This window comes from Apteryx mantelli, chromosome 3, assembly GCF_036417845.1.
Source record: "Apteryx mantelli isolate bAptMan1 chromosome 3, bAptMan1.hap1, whole genome shotgun sequence".
In the NCBI taxonomy this organism is placed as follows: domain Eukaryota; kingdom Metazoa; phylum Chordata; class Aves; order Apterygiformes; family Apterygidae; genus Apteryx; species Apteryx mantelli.
In genome coordinates, this window is record NC_089980.1 from 61,595,686 (window position 1) to 61,619,987 (window position 24,302).

At 37.6% G+C, this 24,302-nt stretch overlaps 2 protein-coding genes across 2 annotated transcripts in view; one reads left to right on the forward strand and one right to left on the reverse strand.

Moving 5' to 3' along the window:
- PACRG (parkin coregulated) overlaps positions 1 to 3,170 on the reverse strand; it is a 266,087-nt gene extending 262,917 nt beyond the window's left edge. Inside the window, exons 1-2 of the mRNA XM_067294745.1 lie at positions 3,121 to 3,170; positions 2,590 to 2,778 (exon numbers count right to left, since the gene is read on the reverse strand). Of these exons, the coding sequence (XP_067150846.1) occupies positions 2,590 to 2,736 (147 nt within the window). The 5' untranslated portion in view covers positions 2,737 to 2,778; positions 3,121 to 3,170. The remainder of the gene's footprint in view (positions 1 to 2,589; positions 2,779 to 3,120) is intronic.
- A 268-nt stretch (positions 3,171 to 3,438) lies between these two features.
- PRKN (parkin RBR E3 ubiquitin protein ligase) overlaps positions 3,439 to 24,302 on the forward strand; it is an 816,438-nt gene continuing 795,574 nt past the window's right edge. Inside the window, exon 1 of the mRNA XM_067294746.1 lies at positions 3,439 to 3,475. Within this exon, the coding sequence (XP_067150847.1) occupies positions 3,469 to 3,475 (7 nt within the window). The 5' untranslated portion in view covers positions 3,439 to 3,468. The remainder of the gene's footprint in view (positions 3,476 to 24,302) is intronic.

Here is a 24,302-nt window from a genome sequence, read left to right on the forward strand (position 1 = left end):
ATATTTTCAGTTTTGAAAGGAAATAATATATAACAAAACACATTCTTCAGTTCAGGAACAATATTCTTGGTGAATCTTTATTAAGTAATGTATTTAAATTAATAAATTTTAGATATAACATGCCAAAGCTGAGGAAACTCCTGAATATTCTGCCAAAGTTGCCAGACGCCTATATTTCTGTACTGACTACTGGCTGGTTACTGGCTACAAAGTCAGACTTGGGAAGACAACTTGATTAACTTTATGAAAAATGACTTAGTGAGATGCTGTTTGCACAAGCAATATAAAAGAATTCTGGAACCTTTACTACAATATTTACAGCCATATATGTGTAATGGTAACCTATTAGACTCTATGTTAAGAGTTTAAGCCTCACTGTATGCTTGCACCAAGTCCATATCTAGTTGTTTGACCTGGAGATGCTGAACACATTGCTGACAACACTGTTCCTTGGCACGCTGTTAACAAAAAGAATTACTATGCCTTAACTATATTAGTCTGCTCTGCCTTTAACCCTCCAATCAATTCCTAAGCCTTCCATGACAACTTCATCTATGATGTCAACCTTTGAGAAGCGAGTACTTAATAAATCTGAAGCTCCATTTAACCAGTTGCCGGAGAAGAGAAAAGGAACTCCCACCTCTGCACAGACATAGACTGGCAGTGAGATATTATTCCTAACCCTACCCTAACATTTTGAGCATTGACCCCAGGAAAATAATTTCAGTGGCTGCCTGTCCTCATTCAGAGCTTTTGCAAGAAACAGCCATGGCATCATGAATCTTCCAGGACGCCTAACAGTTTCACTACCTCCTAAGCAAGAAGTTATGAACAGATTCTCCGGAAAAGGTTAGACCTTTGTTAACCCCACTGCTGACACGGCACCAGAGGACAGACGGGGAGGGCAGCAATGGCACACGCTGCCCAGAGAGGTCACAGAACCTGCTCTTGGAGCTCACAGCTCAGCGAGGTGGACCCATGGCTGACCCGGTCTAGTGCCAGCCCCACTTTAAATGGGAGGTTGGACTAGACTTCCAGAGGTCCCTGCCAACCATCGTTTCCATGATTCAATGAGTGGCCCAAAAGGCAGCAGATATGCCCCTTTGCTGATCACAGAGTACCACATAGTTTAACGTTCTGTTAATGTTTAGAAAGTTAGAATCATAGCCATAAGTTAAAACTGCAATTATTTAAAAGAAAACTTAAATTCTGATTAAACTGATAGTTTAAGTATAGTCATCAGCCAAAGGTCATTTTTTTTAAATGGAATACACAGATTTTTCAAACCCTGCTGAAACTCTGCTGATTCTTCTAGACTAAGTCAAGTATCTTTTACTTATCAATGCATGAACAAATATATGCAAATATCCTTATGAATTGAAATTTTGTCTGGAGAAGAGGAAATGTCTTTAAAAATTAATCCTTAAACTCGCTGAAGTGTTACAGTCCATGCCACATATCTCTAGAATTAAAGACAAACAAACCAAACAACCTTTAAAGCAAAACCTTTGTTGTTTTTGCTTTACAGTCATTCTACTAGGGTCAAGCATGCTTTAATTTTACTAACACTGGAAAAGATGTTCATTTATATAATTTCTTTTCCATTTGAAGTTTGTTTAAAAATGGAATTTTATTTTTAAATGCTGTTATAGATAGCAAGCCCAGAGAGACTGCAATAGGGTAACCGTTTAAGTAAAACGGGGGAAATCATAGCTGTTATCGGAAGAATATATACAATAAAAAACCTTGAGAAGACTTTCCTCACAACTTGAATTGTACCCCAAAGTAAACAAAAATCTATCTAGGAGTTTAAGTACAGATACGTGCTTATAATAGCTCGTCCACGTTCATGTTGAACATTTGCATTCTGCACTATTTTTATTTTTATTCCTAAAATCTAATAGAAGCAGCCAAATAAACCAATATAGAACAATACAAAAGTGTCCAGTCCTAGTATTTTCATTTGCGTACCTCTAAAATCATTAAAAGTTCAGTCAATTAATGAAAGGGAGGTTGCTGGATTTTTGTCTTGCTCATTCTAAGAGCTATCACGTGCAGAATCAACATTTGTTTCCAACTGAGTATTCTCCTATAGTGTGAAAGCCTTTTATTGTTTTTCAAGCTTATTTTAAAAACAAAATGTATTTTGCTGATCCTTGCCATCCTATGTGATATTCACACCAAACTTACACCACAAAGCAACAGTAGATGAACGTTTTCATACAACACTACAGTATCACGTGACAGGAGTTTGCTAAACACAAGGTGGTAAAGCCTTGCACATAATTCTACATGCTAGCACTTTAATACAATGTGCATTGCCAATACAAAATAATACAGAAATATGGTGGCACTAAAGCCACGCACTCTGAAGCAAAGCATCAAAATTTCCACAGGGACGGGCTGTTACCTTATGATAACGCTTCTGTAAAGGCTGAAAGTAATTTCAGCAAGTAACAAACTCCAATAAAGTCGCAGCAACCCCCACACCTTCCTGACAGGCTCTGTCCCCAGTTCTGGTTTGCTATGCTTCCTGGGCACGTGAGAGTAAATCAATTAACACCACCTCTACACTAGCAGCAGACATACCACGGTGTTTTTCATCATGGCTTTGACAGTGAATCCATCGCTGACCTGCTGCTTGCTTTTCTTCACGTGCCCCAGTGGCTCCTGCTGCTGGGGCCGCCTGTCACCTACGGCCTTTGGGGGGCTCGAACCTGCCTTCTCCACTACCATCTCCCCAGCAGCGTCCGCGAGGGACAAGAACCAAAACACAGACTGAAAAAAAGCCCAACCCAGTGAGTTAGAAAATGCAGTGCGTCTGCCTCTGCCCCCCTCCCAACCGACGCCACGACCCCGCTCTCATCCCTCCCGCTGGCGCCTGCCCCTCGCCACCCTCTGCTCGCCCCCTTCTGCATCCCCAGCTCGCCCTCCTTTTCCCCACAGCCGCCGCTCCTCCTTCCTTGGCCCTTCGCCGCCACCTGCCTCTCTCGCCCGCCACCCCGGGGCAACTCTCGTCGCCGCCGGCCCGGCGCCTCCCCCGGACGCGCCTGCCCTTCCTCACCCCTACGCCACCCGCAAGGACCCCGCGGCGGAGTCCGTCGGGGGCGGGGCACTAACCGTTGCCGGCGCCGGCACGCGTCCCAGACTCCCGCCCGTCGCTAGGCAACGTGTCAACAACCCCCCGCCTTCCCGGCGGCCGTCGCGCGCGGGGCAAGCACGAGGCTAGCGAAGGCCCGCGAGCCCCGCGGCACAGCCCAGCGACCCGCAAGGGACGGAGCCGTGCAGCGCAGACTAATACGTGTTGATTAAGGAGTGAAAAAACGGCGGCGGTCACGTGAGGCGAGCCGCGAAGCGTGAGGACGCGAGAACTACGCTACCCAGAGGGCCCCGCGCCCGCGCAGGTCGTCGGCCGGCCCCGCCGCTCGCGCCCGCGCCCGCGCCCCCCCTTCCCCTCCCGCCGCGGCCATGATAGGTGAGTGAGCGCGTCAGGGAGGGAGAGAGCCCGGATGCAGATCCGCCTGCCGCTCTCCCGCCGCCGCCGGCGGGCCCGGGGCGGCGTGCGGCAGCCCTCCTCGGGCGCGTCCGCCGGCCCGGCCGCGTGGGGAGGCGCCGCCGCCATTCCGGCCCCCCCCCCCGAGTGGCGACAGGTGCCCGCTGTCACCGGCGGCGAGCGCGGGCCGGGCCGGGCGGCCCCTGCGCGGCGGCCGTGGCGAGGCCTCGCGCGCCCCGTGCTGCGGCACGTGAGCGCCGCGGGTGAGCGGCGGCGGCGGCTCATGGCGCTCCTGTGCCGCGGGCGGCCGGGCCCCGGCCTGGCCCCCGGCGAAGGTCGCCGCTTGAGCTCCCCCGCTGTGCGCCTGTGTGAACGTTGCTGGGCGAGTTGTGCAGGGTTCATGAACCGCCTTGGCCTTGCCTTCTGCCGTGTTGCGAGTTGCCAGCCCGCACGTCCTTGCTCTCACACCGTGTGTGCTGGCGGTGGTCTGGAAAAGAAGCAACTTAGCCCTAATGCAAGTTGGGAATTTGGCCATTCTGGTTGGTTGCTGTAGCTGTCTGATACTGGTGCAACATGTGAATCAGTTGTTTTCAGCGCTTGGTCTTCCTCTCTTACCTGTAAGATGTATCCACGCTGGGGAGCCCCACAAATCACAGGATCCATTTTGTAGTCCTGCCGCTCCATCTTGTTTTTTACTTTTTCAATGTGGATTATTTAAAGTAAAAGCTCTAAATAGTGGTCAGTGTGTTGTTTTTTTTTAAAATGCCTTTTCTTCAGTATAGGTGTCATATTTGCTATCTACATAAGACCTGATCAAGTTGAAAGCATGCAGTCAATTGTGATCAAAATAGTTTTGCTTTTTTAATTAAGCACATTAAAAAAATCTTTGCAACTTGCTCCATGAATCCCATTACTTCTTCTACTAGGCATTTTTCTTGGCAGTATATGAATTTGGGTAATGTTTTCTTTGAGCTTAATGGTTAAAATGAAAGTTAAAAGAAGTTACGATATGTGATATTTTCAGTCTGTATGAATATTTATGCAAATGGTCTGTTCCTAGTTGTGGAACCTTAATTACTGTTTTTAGTTGTTGTTTGGAGTATTTATTTTTTCTGATATAACAGAGGCTATTTTAAATAAAAGGCTTTGTTTAAGGAAACCACAGGAGGTCAGGTATTCCACTCTCTTTCACCTTTCAGTGTTACCTCCTCTACTGATACCATGTCATGGAATCCTACATGAAATACATGTGTTTACAGAACTACATTATTTATTTTTGAATATGTTAATAAATTACTATGATGCTTTAAAGAAAGCCATAAGTTGAGTGTACATAAGGGATTCCCGTGTGGTTACAGGGTTGATGCTTCCAGCCCTTTTACTGAAGTCCAAATACATGATGACTCACAGTGCATATAAAGATAACGTTATATTGCTGCGGTATTACAGTTTTATTTCCACTGTGGTGACAATAATGTTTGTGAATAGTGGTTATGAAATGTACTTCCCAATTAGTTTAAAATTTGTAAACACAGCTTTATATGATTTGCAACTATAAATGATTTAAGCAACAACCTTTTATTTTAGTGAAGAAAACAGAAAAGTAGAAAAATCGGAACCTTTTTGATTCTGTCTTCCTCCAAGTGTTTGACCATGGTTATGGCTCTTCTTTGAATTCTTTCCCCCATGCTGTTCTTCAAAGTATTTTGCAGAGGAAAGTTTTTTGTTTGTTTTTTTCCCCCCTCTCTCTTTTCTTTTCTTCTATATCCGATAACATTCCAGAAGAGGCTATACCGCTGATTTATATAACAGGATTTTAATAGCCTTCAGATGATTGTTCATTCCATTTGTGTTGCATTCTACTATCCTATAAGTTTTTGTTGACTGAACAGAGATTTGCAAAGAACTATCTACAATGAATTTTTCTTGAGTAGATAGTTAATTCAGGAATTTAAAGTGTGATGTATTACAAATTTTTGAAACACTTAAAATATCTAGAATAACTTCTAAAAGTAGTTAGAGAAAGATTTGGTTATAAATGGATTTCTAAGTGACCACAGTGCAAAGCTGAAATTTTATGTGAAAAGATAAATATTTAAATTTATATATGCTGATTTTCTGTAAGAGGTTATTCTCTGAGGCCTTCAAAAGCCTTGAGGCCTTCAAAAGTGTATTTATTTTCATCTGTGTGATATTTGCATTAAAATAAGATAACAGTAAGTTAATTTTATAATAGTCCATTTGTGTAGAAAACCCACAGACAAGTTTATCTGGAAAGTCTGTGGCAGCAGACACAATTGCACTGAATTCATGAGTGCTACCCAAATTTTAATTCTTTGGTGCATATTTAAAAGCTATTGGCAGGGTAAATGCCAAAGGTAGCTCTTGCTTTTATAAATGCTTTTAAAAGATTGATTGTTCTGCAGTGCTTCACTTTAAGTTGCAACAAGGATTCCTAATCTGCAGTTTCACTTATACATGTATTACTTTTAAAAGTTACAGTCAATTTATACTGTATGTTGATGGGTTGTTCGGTGAAGGACTTCAGGAAACTTCTCTAACTATTTAATTTTCTTATAATAAAAATTAATTACTTAAAAGTAGGATTGTTTGAGTTAGTGTTTGTTTTCCATTTTACCTTTAGGAGTACTGCGTGTGTCACATCTGAGTGATGCAAGATAGGTATCTTTGCATAAATTACTGGCTATTGAAGGGGCCAAATTTGTACTGCTTTCCATATTTGCAATAAGGATACAAGCTGAATGAGCTGAGTATCTTCTACCTGAAGGGCAGGTGTTGGACCTCATTGTTTTCAGTCAGTCCGTGCTTTAAGTAGTTTCCTGTAAATGAAAACATTGCTGTGGACAACTTCTATACTCTTAGAAGATTTCGTGTTGCGTTTCAAAACTGAGGTCCTTTTCTTGTCACCTTACTTCTTACCCCCTTCCTGCCTTCCCACTCCCAGCCCCCATTTCTTCCACATGCACCTTTTCTTAGTGTCTTTGTTGTTGTGCTTCAGTGGGAAGTATATGCTATGCATATATATATATATGTGTGTGGCTATACAGAAATAACTGTCTGTTGGAGCTAGTTCAAAGCTTGTCAGCAGTGTAGGTATTGAAATTTAGAGTTCAATGGTAAACGGTGTCCAGTGGAGACAAAGGCATCATCCTAGAGGCCTGATGAGCACTAGCCGGAACTGCCACCCTCTGCTTTCTCTCTCCCTCTTTTGTTATGCCAAGCTGGCTAATGCCTTGAGAGTGTATTCTCAGGGTGAGACATGGGTATGATCTGCTCATGATTCCTTACAGTGGCTTTTTCCCTGGTCAATGGCACTGATCAGCCTGTTTTGCAGCCTCTAGCAGTTGGCTGCCCTAGACAACAGTAACTATGCTGATACCTAGTGTTTACTCTGTAATTTGTTGAAGAATTTTTAGGGTTTTTTTTTTTTATTTGGAAATGGCTGATCAGAATTGCAAAAACAAAAAACAAACAAACAAAAAAACACCCTACTAAGAAGTAAAACAGTAAGCATATCCAAATGTGGCTGGTATTCTTATCTTAAAACTGTTTCCTACATAATCCATTAAAGCATGATGATGGCCGTGATGACTTAGAGTACATCATAAACTAAAATCTCCTCTGCAAGAAAATGAATCAGCTGTTGTGATTTCGATACTTTTTGGAGAAAATGCTAATTTACTTGAAATATGTGTAATATAGTGTAAATTGTGTTACATATCATTATATTCAATATGTTTCCAGTATTGACTTTTCAGGTCATTTGATTTATTTTTGCTTTGATTTTGATTTAGAACTTTCTTAAGCAATTAGAATTATAAAGAAGTCAGATTCTGAAAGATGAGAAGTCTGTCTTATTTAGTGAGTAAACCCTGGTATTCTCTCCAGTGATTGAAACTTTGTAGAACAAGACTTAGTTTAAGGGCTTTGGGATATTTTGAAGGTGAATAGCAGAAGTACATATAACTTCTCTTCCAATTCTGTAATATATTCTGTATAAAGAGGTACATTCTTGGTTAGTGTGGGGTAGCACTGCTTTCCGAAGCCCTTGAAAGAGGAGAAGTTTGCACCAGCTGCAAATGCAGTCATTATGTTGAAGTACTGGATTGAAGTTTGGAAGGTCTGGGTTTTGTTCTTGACCTGTTAAATAATGCTGGATACGTGATTACCACTCTGAATATGAACATCTCAATTGTAAAATGGGCATGATCATACTGGCTTTATAGAGAGTACATTGACTGAAAAAGCTGGAAATTTGTAAAACTGTCCACCTATACAAGATAGAAGATAGCTGGATTTCTCCTAAAGTTAGGTTAAAATAAATAAGTATAATATGTCTGTACTCTGATAATCTTATGCACTTGTCTGATCTGTATGAGAGTTGTACTGCTGTGGGATTTAGTGCAGATCTGATATTAAAGATCATGAAATAGCAGCTACAGTGCAAAAGTTTAGGGCAAGCTTAGGTGAAACAGTTAAGAGCAAAACTCTGATATTAAAGAGATCCATCTTTGCCTTTGGCTAACAAATTGTAGTATTAATTGAATATCAGATATGTCCTGTCTTCAAGGCTAATATAAGTTTTAAACTCATTTAGGCTCTCCTTCTGGTTCTTAATTATGCTTAATGGCAGGTGAATTCTGATCCATTTTCATCATGTCTGCATCATGAATAAAACCATGATAGATTTCTGTCTAAGATCTTAAATGTTCACAGCTGTGAATCTTTTAGCAATCCTGTTGTTCATTTACGTGCTCATAAATATTAAAAGATTTTTAGCGATACTCAGTGAAACACACTAACAGTGCTAAGATTAGTGTTCTGTTCCTCACACAGACCTTTACTTGTTTGCTAGGACAGGAATACAAACCACTGTGCATTTGCACTATTAATTTAATCAAGATTTCATTTGCTGAAATTTAAAAAAGCAGGGATACTAAATCTGGAAAAATGAGTTTCTGAAACAAATGCAAGCTCTAATTACTATGCTGTTTAACTAATTCACAGGAAAAGCTTTCTTTCACTGACATATGTATATGGTTGAGAAGGAAAAATCTTAAATGATATGAGATTTTGGCAGAAAATGCTGTTTGATTACTTTTTGTAAATAAATGCTGTCGTAATAGTAACTCCAATGTTACTGTACCAGATCTTCACAAATATTTCAGTCACCTGAAGAGATCTCTTAGGTATGAATTAAGATGTTCAAAAGTGTGCGTTCAGCTTAGCAGCTTACTCATGCTGAAATAAGTAAGAGTTTGAATGCATAACAGGCTAGGTGCTTTGGTGGAAGATCCCTTACTGCATCAGCATAACTGGCTCTACATACTTTTTTCAACAGATAATTGTCAGTGGCTTGATAATCAACCAAGGTTTACTTCAGAATACTAGTTTTCAGATCCAGCATACTGTGAAACAATCTCGCTATCACTGAATCCTTAAAAATGCTTCAGAAATAATATAACATAGAAACATGTAGTATATCATGACTGTAAATCCATTTCTTTCTCTAAAGTTTCTGCTGAAACATAAAGGTCCTACTTCATAATGTTAGACAAAACCAGTGCTGAGTAAATCTTATATTGTTAACTTTTCCTGATTTGATCAACTTGGCACTTCTTTAGCTTTTAATTGTGGCCCACTGCTTAGTAATAATACTGCATCTGATGTGGACATATTTATGAATTTCCTATTAAAAATCTGAACAGTTTGCTTACAAGTTTTCTTCTTTTCATACATTACAGACTTGTTTATGTGCTTGGCCCATTTATTTGGGCTTGACTTTCCTAATGCGGTTATTCTGAACCAAACATAGAGTATTTTTAATCTTGATTAGAAAGGAAGACATCTGTTGACATTATTAGCACTAACAATAAATACAATATTAGTGATGTGTACAAGTTGTCATATTATCCATGACAATATTTCAAATTCTTATTAGGCTAGAATTTGAAATTTTACATAAATGGAACATGGAAGCTGCAAGACCAGGTTTTTTTCACATTTCCCATACTTGAATTTCGATGGACTTCAGGGAAGTTTTGGTGTGATAAATCTCCTGTGGCATCAGTGACTCATACTTTGCTTTCCTTCTTTGGAATTTTGAACTGTAGAGCTTTGATAGATTGGCACATTCATTAGCTTGATTGAAACAACTCTTCATTACTAGTAGCTTTGCCCTTTGACACATCATTTAGGAACATTTTCTGTAGCTCAAGCTGTCTATTTTTGAAATCTTTGTAATGTGTCAGTACTTGGCACGCTGATGACTTGTGCTTCAATTGTTTAATATAGCTTTTTGAATAATCAACATTTAAATTCTTGAACGTGGCAAAACTGTATCCTAATTTTGACTTAGTGTACAGAAAATAGACAACAGAATAACCCGGGATGGTGTTTTTAGATTTTAGATGGCAGCAGAAATCCACTTGACCTGTGCATACAGAGCACAAGTTTTTAAGCAGCACTAGCTTTACAGTAGACTGAAAAACCTATATTTAGGTTGTGAGTTAGAGAAGGCTAAGATTGGCATTTGCTGTACTAACTTTGACACGATGCTTTGCATTTGATGGCAGAAGATAAAAACATGTTTTACTCTGTCTACTAACAACTATTTATATATTTAATAATTTGATATGTGTTAGTGCCCTCTAGTTCATACATTGTTTTTTTTGCAAATGTGAATTGACACTTATGTAGGCTTTATGACAATTGGTTCTAAGGTTGATCAGATCCTCAAAGATTCTGAAGTCCATGTTCCTTACCAAATAACATAGCAATACAAAAATCAGCTTAAGCTCAAAATTTAAGTGCGTCTTCTCTTTGGCAACAGTTGACTAGGTAAGTGCTATTCTGATCTTTATGCAACTCAAGAAGAAAACAGATGATGCTGTTGTTAGGTGTCTTCTCCTCCTGAACCCTGATTTCTAGCAAACAAAGATCTTGCCTACAATCGTCTAGTTTTGTTAATCTCATGTATGGCTTAAAAATTAGTAGCTGATTTTCTCTTCTCGTTGCGTCGGGCAGGACGACTCTTTTTCGGTATTTGGACAAGGCAGGCAGAAATATATCTAAGTCATCTTAGACAAGCAGGATGACATTATCTAGTCACAGACTGGCTATCAGGACAGCAGAACTGTAATAGCTAGTAAGTAAGCTAAGTGTTCTTCCATTTTTGAATGCAGAGAATCCAAATGGTTTCTTCTCCTTTGAACTGCTTCTCAGGAATCCCATAACAAATTCCAGTGGGCCAATTTCCTTCTAAAGTCAATGCTTAAGTTTTGCATAGTTTGCCCTGTAATACACTAAAACCACCCACAGGATGTGAATGGCATCAAAAAAGTACGTAAGTCTCTCTTTCTGTCTGGCACCAGTCAGCAAGCAGATCGTATGTGTTCTGAGCTTTTGGGGCTCGTGATTTGGAGCATATTTTCACCATTGTACAGGTGTCCCATTTTATTAATAATTCAGAATGCTAGGAAAAAGCTGGAAATGACATTCTATTGGGAAAATCAATCATTTATCCAGAATGCTTCACAAACATATTCTGAAAACTTTTTTTTATGTATTTCAGTATTTGAAAGATAACATTTTATTGGTATTTTTGATACATGTAATATTGGTAGAGTATTAAATTTTATTTTATATACAGGGTTATCTGACAGAATGATGTTATACAATTTGATTCTGATTTTTTTTTTAAACTAGTTGTACTGATTTTATTTATCAGTACTTAGAGTTCAACATCCATGTAGACACAGCTGCATTCCTCTGTGCTCATCTGTTATCTCTTGTGTTGTAGTTCTAGTGCTTCACAGTGAGGTGTTCATAGTGGTCTGTCAAACTGTTCAAGAGCTTTGGTGAGAATGCATAAAGAATATAGAATAAGGCCTTAATTATTCATGAAACTTATTCTGCAGTGAGTTTGCAGCTTGTTTACACACAACTTCTGTTAATATTTTAGAATGGTTATTGATGATAATTTCAAGGACGAATTTCTTCTACCATCAAAACAAGAGGTAAAAATCAATGTTAACTAATGGAGTAGTCATGGAGTAAAAGACATGATGAAATAGTGAGAGAGTTATATTTAAGTGTGTGTTTAGAAACAGAAGAACAGCCAAGCCCTTTAAGCCAGGAACTAACAGAATTGGTAACACATTTCATGCTGAAGATTTTGTATCTGCAATGTCTTTGGGTTGGTTTAAATAATTAGCCATTTATTGATTAATTTTCAGTAAAGTTGCATAGTTATCAGTTATAGGGAATTACTAAATGTGGGTAATATTCTTTGGAAAGAAAAAAAATATAGGTGATAAAATAGCAGTAGGGCTTATGGTCTCCCTGGTATAGCTGTTGATTTTGAGTCTCATCACCTGTTCATTTACTTTAAGGGGTAAAGAAAAGATGGTCCCCTAAATATGAGGATTTAATCAAGTTGAGTGCCACTTTTCACCTATGTACTGAAAGACATCAGTTGCCCTCCTAGTGTTTCCAATTTCCTATTCTCACTTCTTCCATAGTGGGATCAGCAACAGGAAGTCATTAGTCAGAAAGTGTAATACACTAATGTTATTTGTGAAGATGATAGAGGATATTCTTTGTGGGCTGACAAGAACTAGACAAAAATTTGCCAGGAGCCTACGTACTTAAATTTGTTTCCTGAAAAACTTCTATTTTAAAATTAAAATTACAGCTATGTAATTTGATGCATCATTGCTAATTTCTAGACCAGGGTTTAAGAAGTTTGCTATGATTTTAATGGGAAGTGTGACCATTGGCTCTCTTAAGTTTTACGTTGGTATCTTGTCACAATAAAGTTGCCTTTAGTAAATAAAAAATTAATCAGACTTACTGTTATACTGTTTACTGTTTCAAGCAAGTACTTATAAAATCACTAAAATACTCTTGTTAAGATTAAAAAAGGGACAAGGCTAATTTGAATTAATGATATTTGATATTTTGTATTTTTCTGACTAGTCTCCTATCATGGGCAGTTAGCAGTTCTGTAATTTTAAGAGTGTTGTTTGTTTGTTTGTTTTTAAGGTTAGTTAAGTTTAGATTAGTTAAGTAAGCCTTCTTACAGGCTTACTTAAAAGGCAAAATAAATCCTGTGGTAATTTAGTATACAGTTGGCTCCCAACTTCTTTTCATCACAAAAAAACCCTTTAAATTTGGACTGTGGAAATGTGTTTTCAAATACAGGGAAAAAACATTGTTCAGCAAATTACACTCTCTTTATGTATAGTTTTTTCAAATACTACTGTTTTACATGTTAGGAAAAAATCAAATTGCAGATTCAAACTGTAAGTTTATCTTTTTCTTAAGGAATTGTTCCAGGTATTTAAATACTTTATTTGTAGTGCCACAGTACCTGAGACTTCTATAAACACAGAACAAAACTCAGTGCCTGCACTAAATACTGTGGGTATAACACAAGAGACAGATGAAGGTTAAAGTGTAGGCCTAAAACATAGGAGAGTATGAGGGTTTGTTTTAATCTTACAAATTATGCTACAGCAGTGCTGTCTTTAGGTATTGCTGTTTTTCTTGCTCTCCACTACTCATTCTTGTCCTTGTGCTGATATACTAATCTTTAGTTGCAGCAGAGATACCATCTGTTTAGCTTCACTTCAGTTCACTGTGAAGATGAAAAATAATCCAGAAAAATGTATTTCATTTTAATCTGGGTCAATTCCCTGAGTTGGCTCACTGTGTGGTGGCACCAAAGTTATACCGGTGTAGGTAAAGCGACATCACTTAACTCTGTGTTACCATTTTGACTCCTTATAATGCCAAGTCCCATACAGATAGCAGTGTTTTGCAATGCTGCTGACTGCCATCTCCAGGAGAGCCTGTTGGTGCCCTCCCTCCACCTTGCCCCCCAAGTGTATGTTCCTTGTGCTGACGTTGACACGCGGCTGACCCCAGAGTGAGCTAGCTGAGTGACTTTGGTTGTTGGACAAAACGCTTACTTTGGGGGTGGAGGAGTTGGATTTTTTTCATTTAACACCCTGTATCAGCTCACCATGGGGTCAGCTGAGCACCTGTGCTGGTGGTGCAAGGGAAATGACAGCCTGCAGTAAGATTGGCTCTGATGTTTCTTAGTCAACAACATGGGCAATACTGCTGCTTTCCTGAAAACCTATTCCAAGCTTTCAATAGGCATTACAGAAAAGAAGATTTAACTGAATTTGAAGCAAGATGCTAGGGCAGCTACATGGATTTTTAAAGGAAATACCTCTCAAAGAGCAAAAAACATGGGAGAAGGCCCCAAAGTGTTTTGAAAATGTAATATGTTGCCTCTAAAAATAGTTATCACTGGCAGATTGGCATTTCAGTATTGAAGGAGAGAGAAAAATGGTCATAGGGACAGGTTATGAAAAGCTTTGAAACTGAAATATGATTCATGCAGCAGTAATCTAGATAAGGAAGAATGGGAGCCTGGATTAAAGCTTCCAAAATTACCTGTGCCTTCCCATCAAACTCCACCAGTCACCATGCTCACTATAGAACAATGTCTGCTTCTTATAAAAATAATCAACTGGAGTAAAAAGAAGGCTTCCCATTAAGGAAGTCCTTAATAGCAAACTTAGAGATTTCCCACTAAGTTTTTGAATTTATAGTTTGCTAAAGTGTTTTACACCATTATAACATCCAGGTAGGCCTTTGCTGGAGGAGGAACAGCAATGCCTATGAAGTTTTTGCAACAAATTAAAATAGTTGACATCAAATACAGATGGCCCACAGGCTGATAAACACTAGTATTTACTTGAGTGTGATGGGATATATTGCTTTATAACAGGATTTGAAAACAGTAATGTGGCATTGCTGAATTGTAAGAATATACATTTTTACTGCCCCCATACCTATTTCCAAGACCTTTGGTCTTTTAAAATTTTGTCTATTTTGAGGAAAAGAATGCTTAATTGTATCTTTTTTTTTTAGTTTTCTTTTTTTTAGTTTTTGCTCCAGATTAATGACTTTGAGGTCATGCCCCTTGTCTTTTGAGCATTTGGGAGTTGGTTAAGTGAGAACTAGGTGTATGTATGTTTCAAAAAATGACAAAATTTGACAGCCAAGAGTATAATGTATTCTTTTGCCCTTCTGTTCTCAAGCAAAGTGGCCTGAAAGAGGAAGTTATCTTTCCTTGTAAAAATATACAGGTAGCATAGGGCTTAGGTGCTGTGGGGCAGAGCTCTGCATGGTGGGGGCTGGGCTGCCCTCTAGGGGCTCTCGGAGGTGATCCCAGCCCATGTCCTGCCGAGTCCTGATCTCGGCTGGAGCGAGGCCTCCTGCCTTCCTGAGGGACAGGGCAGTGACAGCAGGGAGCAGCAGCCTTTTCTCCCTGAGCGACAGACTCTCCCACAGCTGGCTGAGTTTCTGCTGGTATAGTTAATTAGGCATAGAAAACTACGGTCTGACAAGTCCCACCCATGTAGGATCAGACTCCTGAAATGAGGTGTAACTATCGGCTTTCGGTGTTTAACCGTATGTTTGATGCCCTGAAATTTATTAATGGCTTATTGTTCCCGTAAAGCACATGTAGTAATACAAGGAAGTCTTATTCGGAGTCAGGGAGCGGTGTCAGGCTTGAGGATGCATAGGTTGGTGCTAGCATAGCCACCAAAGGAAAAATATATTGGGAATTGTCACCCTCTCAGTGTTTAGATGTTCTGATGATTAAATGCTGAGATACGGGTATGTTTTGGTTGTCATCTCGTTTTGTTTTGTTTGACATAACAATACTATGGGTATTTCCACCGAAATACCTAGTTTTCACTGGAATAATAGTATTTTGGAGTTGTAGATCAATAAATAAACTTCCTTCATGGATATATGGAAAAAATATTTCCTGTGGTTGACTTGATTAAATAAAAACTATAAATCTGTGAATATAATAAAAAATTTTATTCCATATGCATAACCTGTTTTTTTTAGAGGTTGTTTTGAGTCATCTTTTTTCTTTTTTTAGTAGGGTGATTATATTGTACTACATACAGAATTGCATAAGGAGCCATTGTATGTTTTAATGGAGTTATATTTTACTGATTCTTCTCCTACAAAACACTTTGTTGCAGCTTTATCAGCGAGGTCTTAAAAAGTTAATGAAATATGAAGGTTATCTAAAAAGACTTATGGTTTCTATTAGGTATACGTGGGTAATAGGGATTTATTTGTTTCCTTGAAGAGCAAGGGGAAAACTTCCTGCTTGGATTTCTTCTTGAATGGGAAGTAGCAAGGGGGGAAGGAGATTTTTTTCATGCTTGTTTTTTTTAAGTGTTAACTTTCAACCCTATTAAAATATTATTTTCAAAATTCTTCTAATCTGCATGTGAGAATGACAGGAACACTTTCGTCTGCAAAATGAAATTATTGTCATACTAAGACAACTTAGAGACTAATTAGGCAATGGCTAAGGATGTTCTGATGCGGTTTTCTAGGAGTTTTTTCAGTTGAGTCCCTAGAAATGGACTCTCCACTTGAGGTTCCTTTAAAATTACTTTCAGTTGCCAGAATCCCTATTCTTTACTTTGTTGTATTATCTGCTTAGGAGCGGCATATTTGAAGATAGGATAGTGAGTAGATAGGTGAGTAGGTAGATACATGTGCATATTAATTTAAGATCCGATTCTGTATCAGGCTGAATGCTTGTTGTGGTAGAGTTACATAAGGTGACTTCTGATCTAGCTGAGACAGTCATGATTTTGCTTGCATTTCTTCTCCCCTTGCTCCTCCCTCGTATTTGTTGCTATCATTACACCTCCTGCTTCATTCCTCTTATTGGTTGTATTGCTAATTTGACTGTTGAAATAATTCAACTCGCTACCTCAGCAAAAAAAAAAACCCAAACCAGAAAAAAAGTCCCTTTTTACTGGGATGTCATCTTCACAGAGGGGCCAGCGAACACCAAAGTCAGCTCAAGATCAGTGGGAAGTGCTGAAGGAGACAGCAAAAATAGGCTTCTTCCTTTTAGCAACGTGCTTTTTCATCTGTTCAGTCCTTCTTGTATATCTTCACCCTTAATTGCTGTGAAGTGTACTCAGCTCCTACTGATGTCAGGAACATATCCAGAGTTGATAAAGGATTTCGCAGCCCTTTGGACAAAAAGCACTGGAAAAGAGAAGATTATATTTAAATTCCTATTTTACTCCTTTTTCCAAATGACAGACAAAGATGAGCCAAAAGCAACTTTTGTAGCATGAAAGATAAGTATAGCATCCATTTCCAAAACATTTAGTCCAACCTATCTGTGAGATGAGAACAAAATTAAGAATTCCAAATTTCACTTATTACTAGAAACAATTAGAAAAAGTCCTATTCTGACACCATATGTGATTTAAATAATATTTTGGAATTAATAGCAACAAATGCTACTGCTTAAGAGCCATTGCCAAAGTAATGTATGTTTTTTTTGTTGTTGTTTTTCCAGATATTTTGAAAGCCTGAGATATTATTAGATTCTGTTTTGATAACATTGTTGCCTCCAGAGGAGGGTAGCTTTCTTAATTAGAAACAGATATTTCCCCATTTATTGAAATAAATTCATTGAACTAGCATACACTGTCTTATGAGACTGTCAGCTGTGTAAGTGGTCAGACCACAGAAGCAAACAACAATACTGAGAGTGGTGAAGCTTTTTCAAGTTTTTATATTTATTATAAGCCCAAGGGAAAGTAAAACCATTAGGGGAAACTTTGTTACTTTGCCAAATAGGTTTATGTAAAAGAGATACAATTCATTTTTTTAGTCAATTTTATTATTTATTGATTTTTGTGATGCACTGTACATACGCATTGTTAGATTGAAGATCAACATCTAACACAAAATGTAGCCAGTGATGCATGAAGTTTTCCATGAAAAGAGGAAAAAAATGAAAGTGTTACAAATGTATGGCTATATACGCAGAATTCAAGGGGTGCCACTGTAAAGTTTGGTTTGGATATCATTAGCAGACAAGCTGTAATTATTTAATTGCCAGTTATTTCATAATATATGCTGTCTTTTTTTACCTTCTGAATTATAGTATGTGTGGCATCTTGCAAATGTTTGCATTTTATCAAGACTTATTTCATAACATGTATAATCATTAAGCAATTAACATTTTAATATTGTAAATTATGATCTTTAAAATCTGTATTTTAACAAATTTTCAGCTTCCACATGTTGTTCCTTAGGGCTTACCCAGTCCCTTTGTATTATGACCAGTGCAAAAGGAGTGGAAAGATGACCTTACACAGTATTGAAGAATCCATCAGAAGAACCCTGTCATCTCTGTCTTATCCCTGCTATTGGGCAAGGGCAGATGGAGTAAGAATTAAATCATGGTTTGCATTTTTTCAGGCAGCATGAAGCTTGCCTGATTGTGCTAAACAGGCTTTTGAGCAGTAACTTTTCTGTTGCATAACTTCTTCAACAAGCATTTTCACGTCTGCGTTACTCAGAAAAATGTTGTTGTATCATGCATATTCAGGGTCTTGTTAATGTTTGACCTAGGAAAAATTCTGGCACAAAAGTTATTATTTGAAGCTTATGAAAATAAATGTGAGAGATTTGTCACATTATTACAAAATCACTGTTAGAATGACAAGAGATGAGGAATCATTCAAGTTCTGCAGCCATTTGTCAAATATTGCATTTGAGTTCAGCAATCTTAAGGGTAGAAATTAATGGTCAATTAGTTGTAAGGCTGCCTTTTATTTCTTGTGCATGAAAAAATTGTGCAATGGTAGCTGTTATTTGTGATAATAAATATGTATCTCTCCTAAGAAGGCAGTCTGGTTAATGAATTCTCATGAATTCAGCTAAAACATTTTAGTAATAGTTTGCAGCGATTATGATGCATTAAATACAGGTTAGTGCTATGTAAGACATTTCAGTGATCACTCCTGTTTTATAATGCCTATCTGGCTATCTCGGGCAAGACACTATCTTCAGTGATTCCTTCTAAACATCTGAGAAGGCCTTCGAAAGAAGTGCCTTGGTAAATGATATGCTTCAGAGAAATTAACCACCTACTGTTTTCCTGCTGCTTCATGTCTGACGTATTCTGAACAGAGCGAGTAACTTTTCATAGCAATAGCTACCTCTCTGACTTCTGAATAATTTGTGGACATCTGCGCAAGTTGGTACCTCTGTTAATGCTAACACTCACATTGGAGAAGAGCTTCTGAAATCTGACTCTGAAAATGGCTTCAAGCTTTCATGCCCTCCAACCACCCCTGAAGTGGGCTGAAAAGATAAATGGGCCGTTGCCCCATTAAGGGTCTCCAAAAGAAACTGTGTGGATCCTACATAGAGTTTTTAACCCACACCTCTCAGCTTTACTCTGGTTATGATTGCTAGAGAAGACTGAAGATTTTCTGTAGCCAGCTGGTTTGAACTAAGTTGAAATGATGAAAGGAAGGTGATTATCAAGTTTAACATTCTCAAAGAGTACCTTGCCTGTAATGGCTTCCCTTTTTAACCCTCGTTTTGCAACTCTAACCAGTAAGATTGTGCATTTATTTTGTGTATACTTCAAAAGTTCTTTCATTATGTATTATTTGTCCCTGTAACTTAGATCTTCTGGTCTGAAAACAAAATAAATCTTTTTTACGTGTTTTGTTTTATTCCATGTTTTTGGAAATTCTTGTGGTATCCTCTTGTGATTTGAGGGTTCATCTTTACCTGCAAGCTCTTAGCCTTAAACTCTTCCACTGCAAGAGCATGCAATCCTGAAGTGAGAAGAAAAGCATTTAGAAGTTGATTTGATTTATTGTTTAAGAGCATCAGAAGCTGGTAAAGATGAATAAAGATACTAATTGAAGAAAGAGCTTGTCATTCCATGGCAGTTTAAAGGACAGCAAGGTTATCATATATTAATGGATAGGAAATGAAAACACAGCTTTTTTAGAGAGTAGTTGCCAACAAAAGGTGTTGGTTGTGCTGTGCTTTTATGAGAGATACATTGGTTATTACCAGATTCAGACATCTGCATACACTTTTATATCTGTTGAAATCTTACTGAAGTCATTAAAAAAATCTTAAAATTGTATCAGTGTACTAGAGAAAACTGTAGGCTTATGTACTAAGCTTGCTTGTGATGACACAGATAGGCATCCAAGGACATTCATTTTCATTTATAAATTGTTTGCTATAAAAAATAGTCTTTCCAGAAACAAGATACACTTGGCTTTTTCCATCATGATTTTTCTCTGTAAGTGTACCGCTTTCGTGCGTGATGCCATAGTTCTATCACTAGTTCCTTTTCTTTGTTTTTACAGTTTTTTTTTATTATTTGTACTGCTGATTTTGACATCTTTTCTTTAGCATTTCTAAATGTTTTGCTTGGTGGTGAATTTCCCTCTTAGTTCATAGCTTCAGGTTTTTCCAGTAAATTTAGATAATAGAACTGTCTTGTGTCAAATCTATCATCTATCTTATATCAGATTTAATAACATCCAGTGTATAGAGCTGAGGATATTTAGTTAACTTCAAAAGAGTATGAATCACCAGAACCTGAAGTATCTGGTCTTTTCAAGTCTACTACGTGGACTGCTTCTCTAAGACATCTTTCCATCAGTTGAAACATGAGCATGATTGAATTTTCCCTTCAAATCTTTCTAAAATTCAAGGAGCAATATTTAGCTGCTTTCTGCCTTAGTCATTTTCTGATTTTATTTTTATTTTTTAAATATGACAATCCTCTCTTTTTCTGTTAATGCACTTTGATGTCATGGAAAAATAGTTTTCATTTTCCTCATTGGTGTAAAATAAGAGTTGTGGATGATGGAAGTAAGTGGTTCATATTAGACATCATATTATGTCTCTGGCATATGGTTCTCCTTTCAATTTTAATTTTTTTGATAAGCTGAAATATTTTTGCAACATTTATGTTTGCATTTCTTCCCTTTCCTGATACAGTGTCCTCTGTGGAATACTCTCAGTGGAAACATATGTTCAGAACTTCAAAGTAATTACACTATTACTAAAAGCTTCATAATCAGATTACTGAAACTAAATGTTAAAAAAATTTGATTTTCCTTTATCCAATCATATCAATTTTATTCCAGTCTACTGTGTGACTGATTGAAGAAACATGACAGGACAAAGTCAAAGACTATTTGGAATGTCTAAGTCTGGTTAGACAATGAAAAATCTGTTCAATAGGAATCATGAAAGTATTTTCATTAGTCTTTCATGTGATCTTTCCAAAGGAGAAAAGGAGAAGTTATGTTGTTTTGGTTTTTTGCCTCTTTCAGTTACATTTTCATTTTAGATTTTATTTTGGAGAAAATTATTAAGACTGTCAATTCCATAGATTTGTTGGGAGCATTTCTCAATACCTTAAAAATAGAAAGTGTGTTGCATTAGCCACCAAAAGCTTAGTGAATACAAAGAACTGGATATTATAAAATATCAGTTGTATTTGTGTCATTAAGCTTTGGTAATCCTTTTCTTGGTCAAGAAACACGATATTATGTTATCTATCTTTTTGAGAAAGAAGGATGTAGGACTTTAGATGAGCCCAGCAGGAATGAGAAGTTACTTGTTAATTTTCTTGCTTTTGCCTTAGATTTTCTGGGAATACTGTGTACTATAACGTATTTATTTTATTGACAATATATTAAGTATTTTACGTTCTTAATACAGCTATCCACATATGTGCTGTGGCAATACTCCTTAGTAAATGCATGGGGTCAGGATATTTGTTGAAAAACAATGTAGTATTGAAATAACCTACTTTCCATTTAGGTACTTTATTGCCCCATGTAAAAATTTTCTCATAAATCACTGTTGTTTGTTTCCATCATTAAAAATTCCAGTTTTCTTCAAGTTTTCTATGTGTCATTGTAGTATGCTGTGAAGTTGGCATTCTGGGAAAATGCATGTTGCTACTGTGGTTACAGTATCTGACTAAACTTTCATATATTGATGTCGCATCTTGATAGTAAATGTGCCTCTCCCTCATCATGAGTCTAACTTTGATACAAGGAATACATATCTTACTACTATTACTAGACCTTTTGAGGTCTGCAAAGATTAGTGCCACCAGTTACGCAGCAAGAGAGAGAGCAAGGAGTAGGCTAAAACTTAAATTCTTTTCATTCTGAGGCAGCTAGTTCCTGATGAAGCAAAGTGAGCTTAGAGTAGTTTTTGGTCTCTCTGAGAGCGCAAAAATAACCAAAACAACAAAAAAAACATTATAATGGTAAATTCTTATTTGGAGGTACTTTTGCTGGTAAACCAGATGGAGGTTACTGAAGCATGAGTTTGTCTCCTTATGATAATGGACCCTGTTTCTTAGAAGTGATAGACTCAGTACTTATCTAGGCTGCTTTGTTTACAATGTATTACTTTTTTTTTTCTTCCTGTAAGAATAAGTAGTGGTGTTGTGATGAAATGGTTGTAGCCTATGTTGAAAAAGCTGTTTATTGCCTGGAACAGTCTGCGGGGTCTGTAGTCTATGATATCAACAAATCTTTCATTTTGCTCTAGCATTGTCAGGACATAAGACTTCAAAGATTCTTAGCCAGATTTACAAGAAAATGTCAACAACTGGAGCTGTACCCAGTCTCTTCTTGTTTCATCTCTGGTAGCTCATCCAAAAACAGTGGGAGTCTTATAGGAACATGGGCTATTGTCTTAATGATCTTGGACAAAAAGGTTGACTATTGCAGTCTCACCAGGCTCTGGGGAGTCTGACGTGTTACATGTTTTTTCTTGTCTTTTCTTTAGCCCATAGTTTCATAGAGCTTAACCTTCAAGTCAAGTATTTTGACTCATTAACTTTACATAATTTTAAGTTGTTTTATTGATATTAATTCTGTTCTTATATTAGATCTAGTTTTAGCCTGTTATAGGCTTTATATAAACAAATGGAGATCTGAGGCAGAATAAATTCTAAAATTGGTTAATGACTAATATTTTGAATTTTTTAATTTTCTTGGTTTTTTTCATATTCTGCTTTCCATTTTGCTTGCCCTCATTGTACACAATGAAATAGCAGATGAAGCTGAAAAGTTTCTTTTACAGTACTTTTAACAATTTCCATTAGAATTATCTTGTTGGAAGCAAATATCCCATCTGGTTTACTCTCTAACACAGCAAAACTCCTTAGTGAGCTGTGTGACGGAGCCTGGCTGAATTCCACACAGTGCGGCTGTTGGCCCTAAGCAAGATGAGCACAATCTGTTTCCCATATTTCTAATAAAGGAAAAGAAGAGTTTCTTCATTTGCTTCTTTATTTCATTATGTTTACATTTTATGCCTTCCTTTCTTAGAATAGCTGCTTTCCTGCTGTTCTCCATTCTTTTTTTCCCATACAGGTAAAATGAAAATGCATTACAGGCATATAAAAGTACCAAACACTGCTCTGAAATAATATTAAAACTCAGATTTTTTTAAAGCATAGCATGGGGCTTCGGCTGCGTCAATCTCATTAAGCATCTGAAGCTTGGGGAAGTGCTTTGGAAGCCATTTCTTTTGCCTTACTTGTACTATGGATAAATAGGGGACTCCAGCAGCCTATAATCAATGGGAGTCATGCAGCTAATCCCTGCATCGCTCTGAAAGTCTACCTCTACTCTCTGAATTAAGCTAACTCCTTCCATCCATAATTTCTTCTTCCATTTGTACTTGAGAGTTATTGAAAGTTATGTGTAGTGTGTTGTGCATGCAGCTCTGCTTAGGTGTTATGAAACGGCATCTCTGAATTCATGTGTGAATTAATTGGTATTTATTATTCAGTTCTTGGGTGTTATTAATATGCACGGAAAATTAGTTGCACATTAAAACAGTAAGCATCAGATACCTCTGTTTAACATTGTATTAAACACTGTATAGTTAATTTAAAATTTCATCAAATCAGTGAGCATCTGCTATGTGTTAACATATTTTTCCTTTTGCTGGGATATGGGGTTCTTGGATCACATCCTGACCAAAGGAGATGTACCTTGCATTAAAGTGAGCAGACTGTTTTGTGACATTAGCTTTGTAACATCATGTCACAAACATATCTTCTCACTTGTGTAAATGTCACAAGTAACTTTAAAAATACCAAGTGATCCTCAAATGTTATTAAATAGTCCTGTCTATAGTATTACTAGCATTCAGTGACAGTCTTAAAATGTTTTTCATGTTGCACTCCACTTCTGAAAGCCTGGCCTTCCTGTTTTTTCCTACTTTCGTCTGAAAGTGACAATAATGCTAAAATACGTTTTCCATTCCTGAATTTTCATTTTCAGGAACATCAACATTTCTCTTAAATTTTTCAATTTTGCCTATATTAAAGGAATCTCCATGGAATAGTAGAGGAACTATTGATATAACTCTGTTAAGGAGCTAAGAAATCCTTGCATATCAGTATGTGAAATAACCATGCAGTATTAATTCCCATTTAATTTCATATGTGTTATTTCAGAACTCTTCATCAAATCACTTTCCTGAACTGAGAGAAAGCAGACAGACTGCTGTAAACCAATTTAAGATGCAGTTGCCGCACAAAAAAATCAGATAGTTGACTTCATGTGAATACAGCTTTTGAAATCTTTTTTCATTTCTAGACATGAATATGATTAGGCAACCTTTTGAGGACAAAAGACTGTGTGCATAAGGAGAGTTTTAATTTACTCTGCCATTTGTGCAAACAGAGGGAGCTAAGATACAAGATCAAGAGATGTTTGTTTTCTTTGTTCATTTAATCTAAATGAAACTGTTATGCATGTCTACTTTCTGCATATCATTACTAGAGAATCAGACTTTGTGAACTTAATGGTGACGACACGGTCAAATAAAACAATACAAA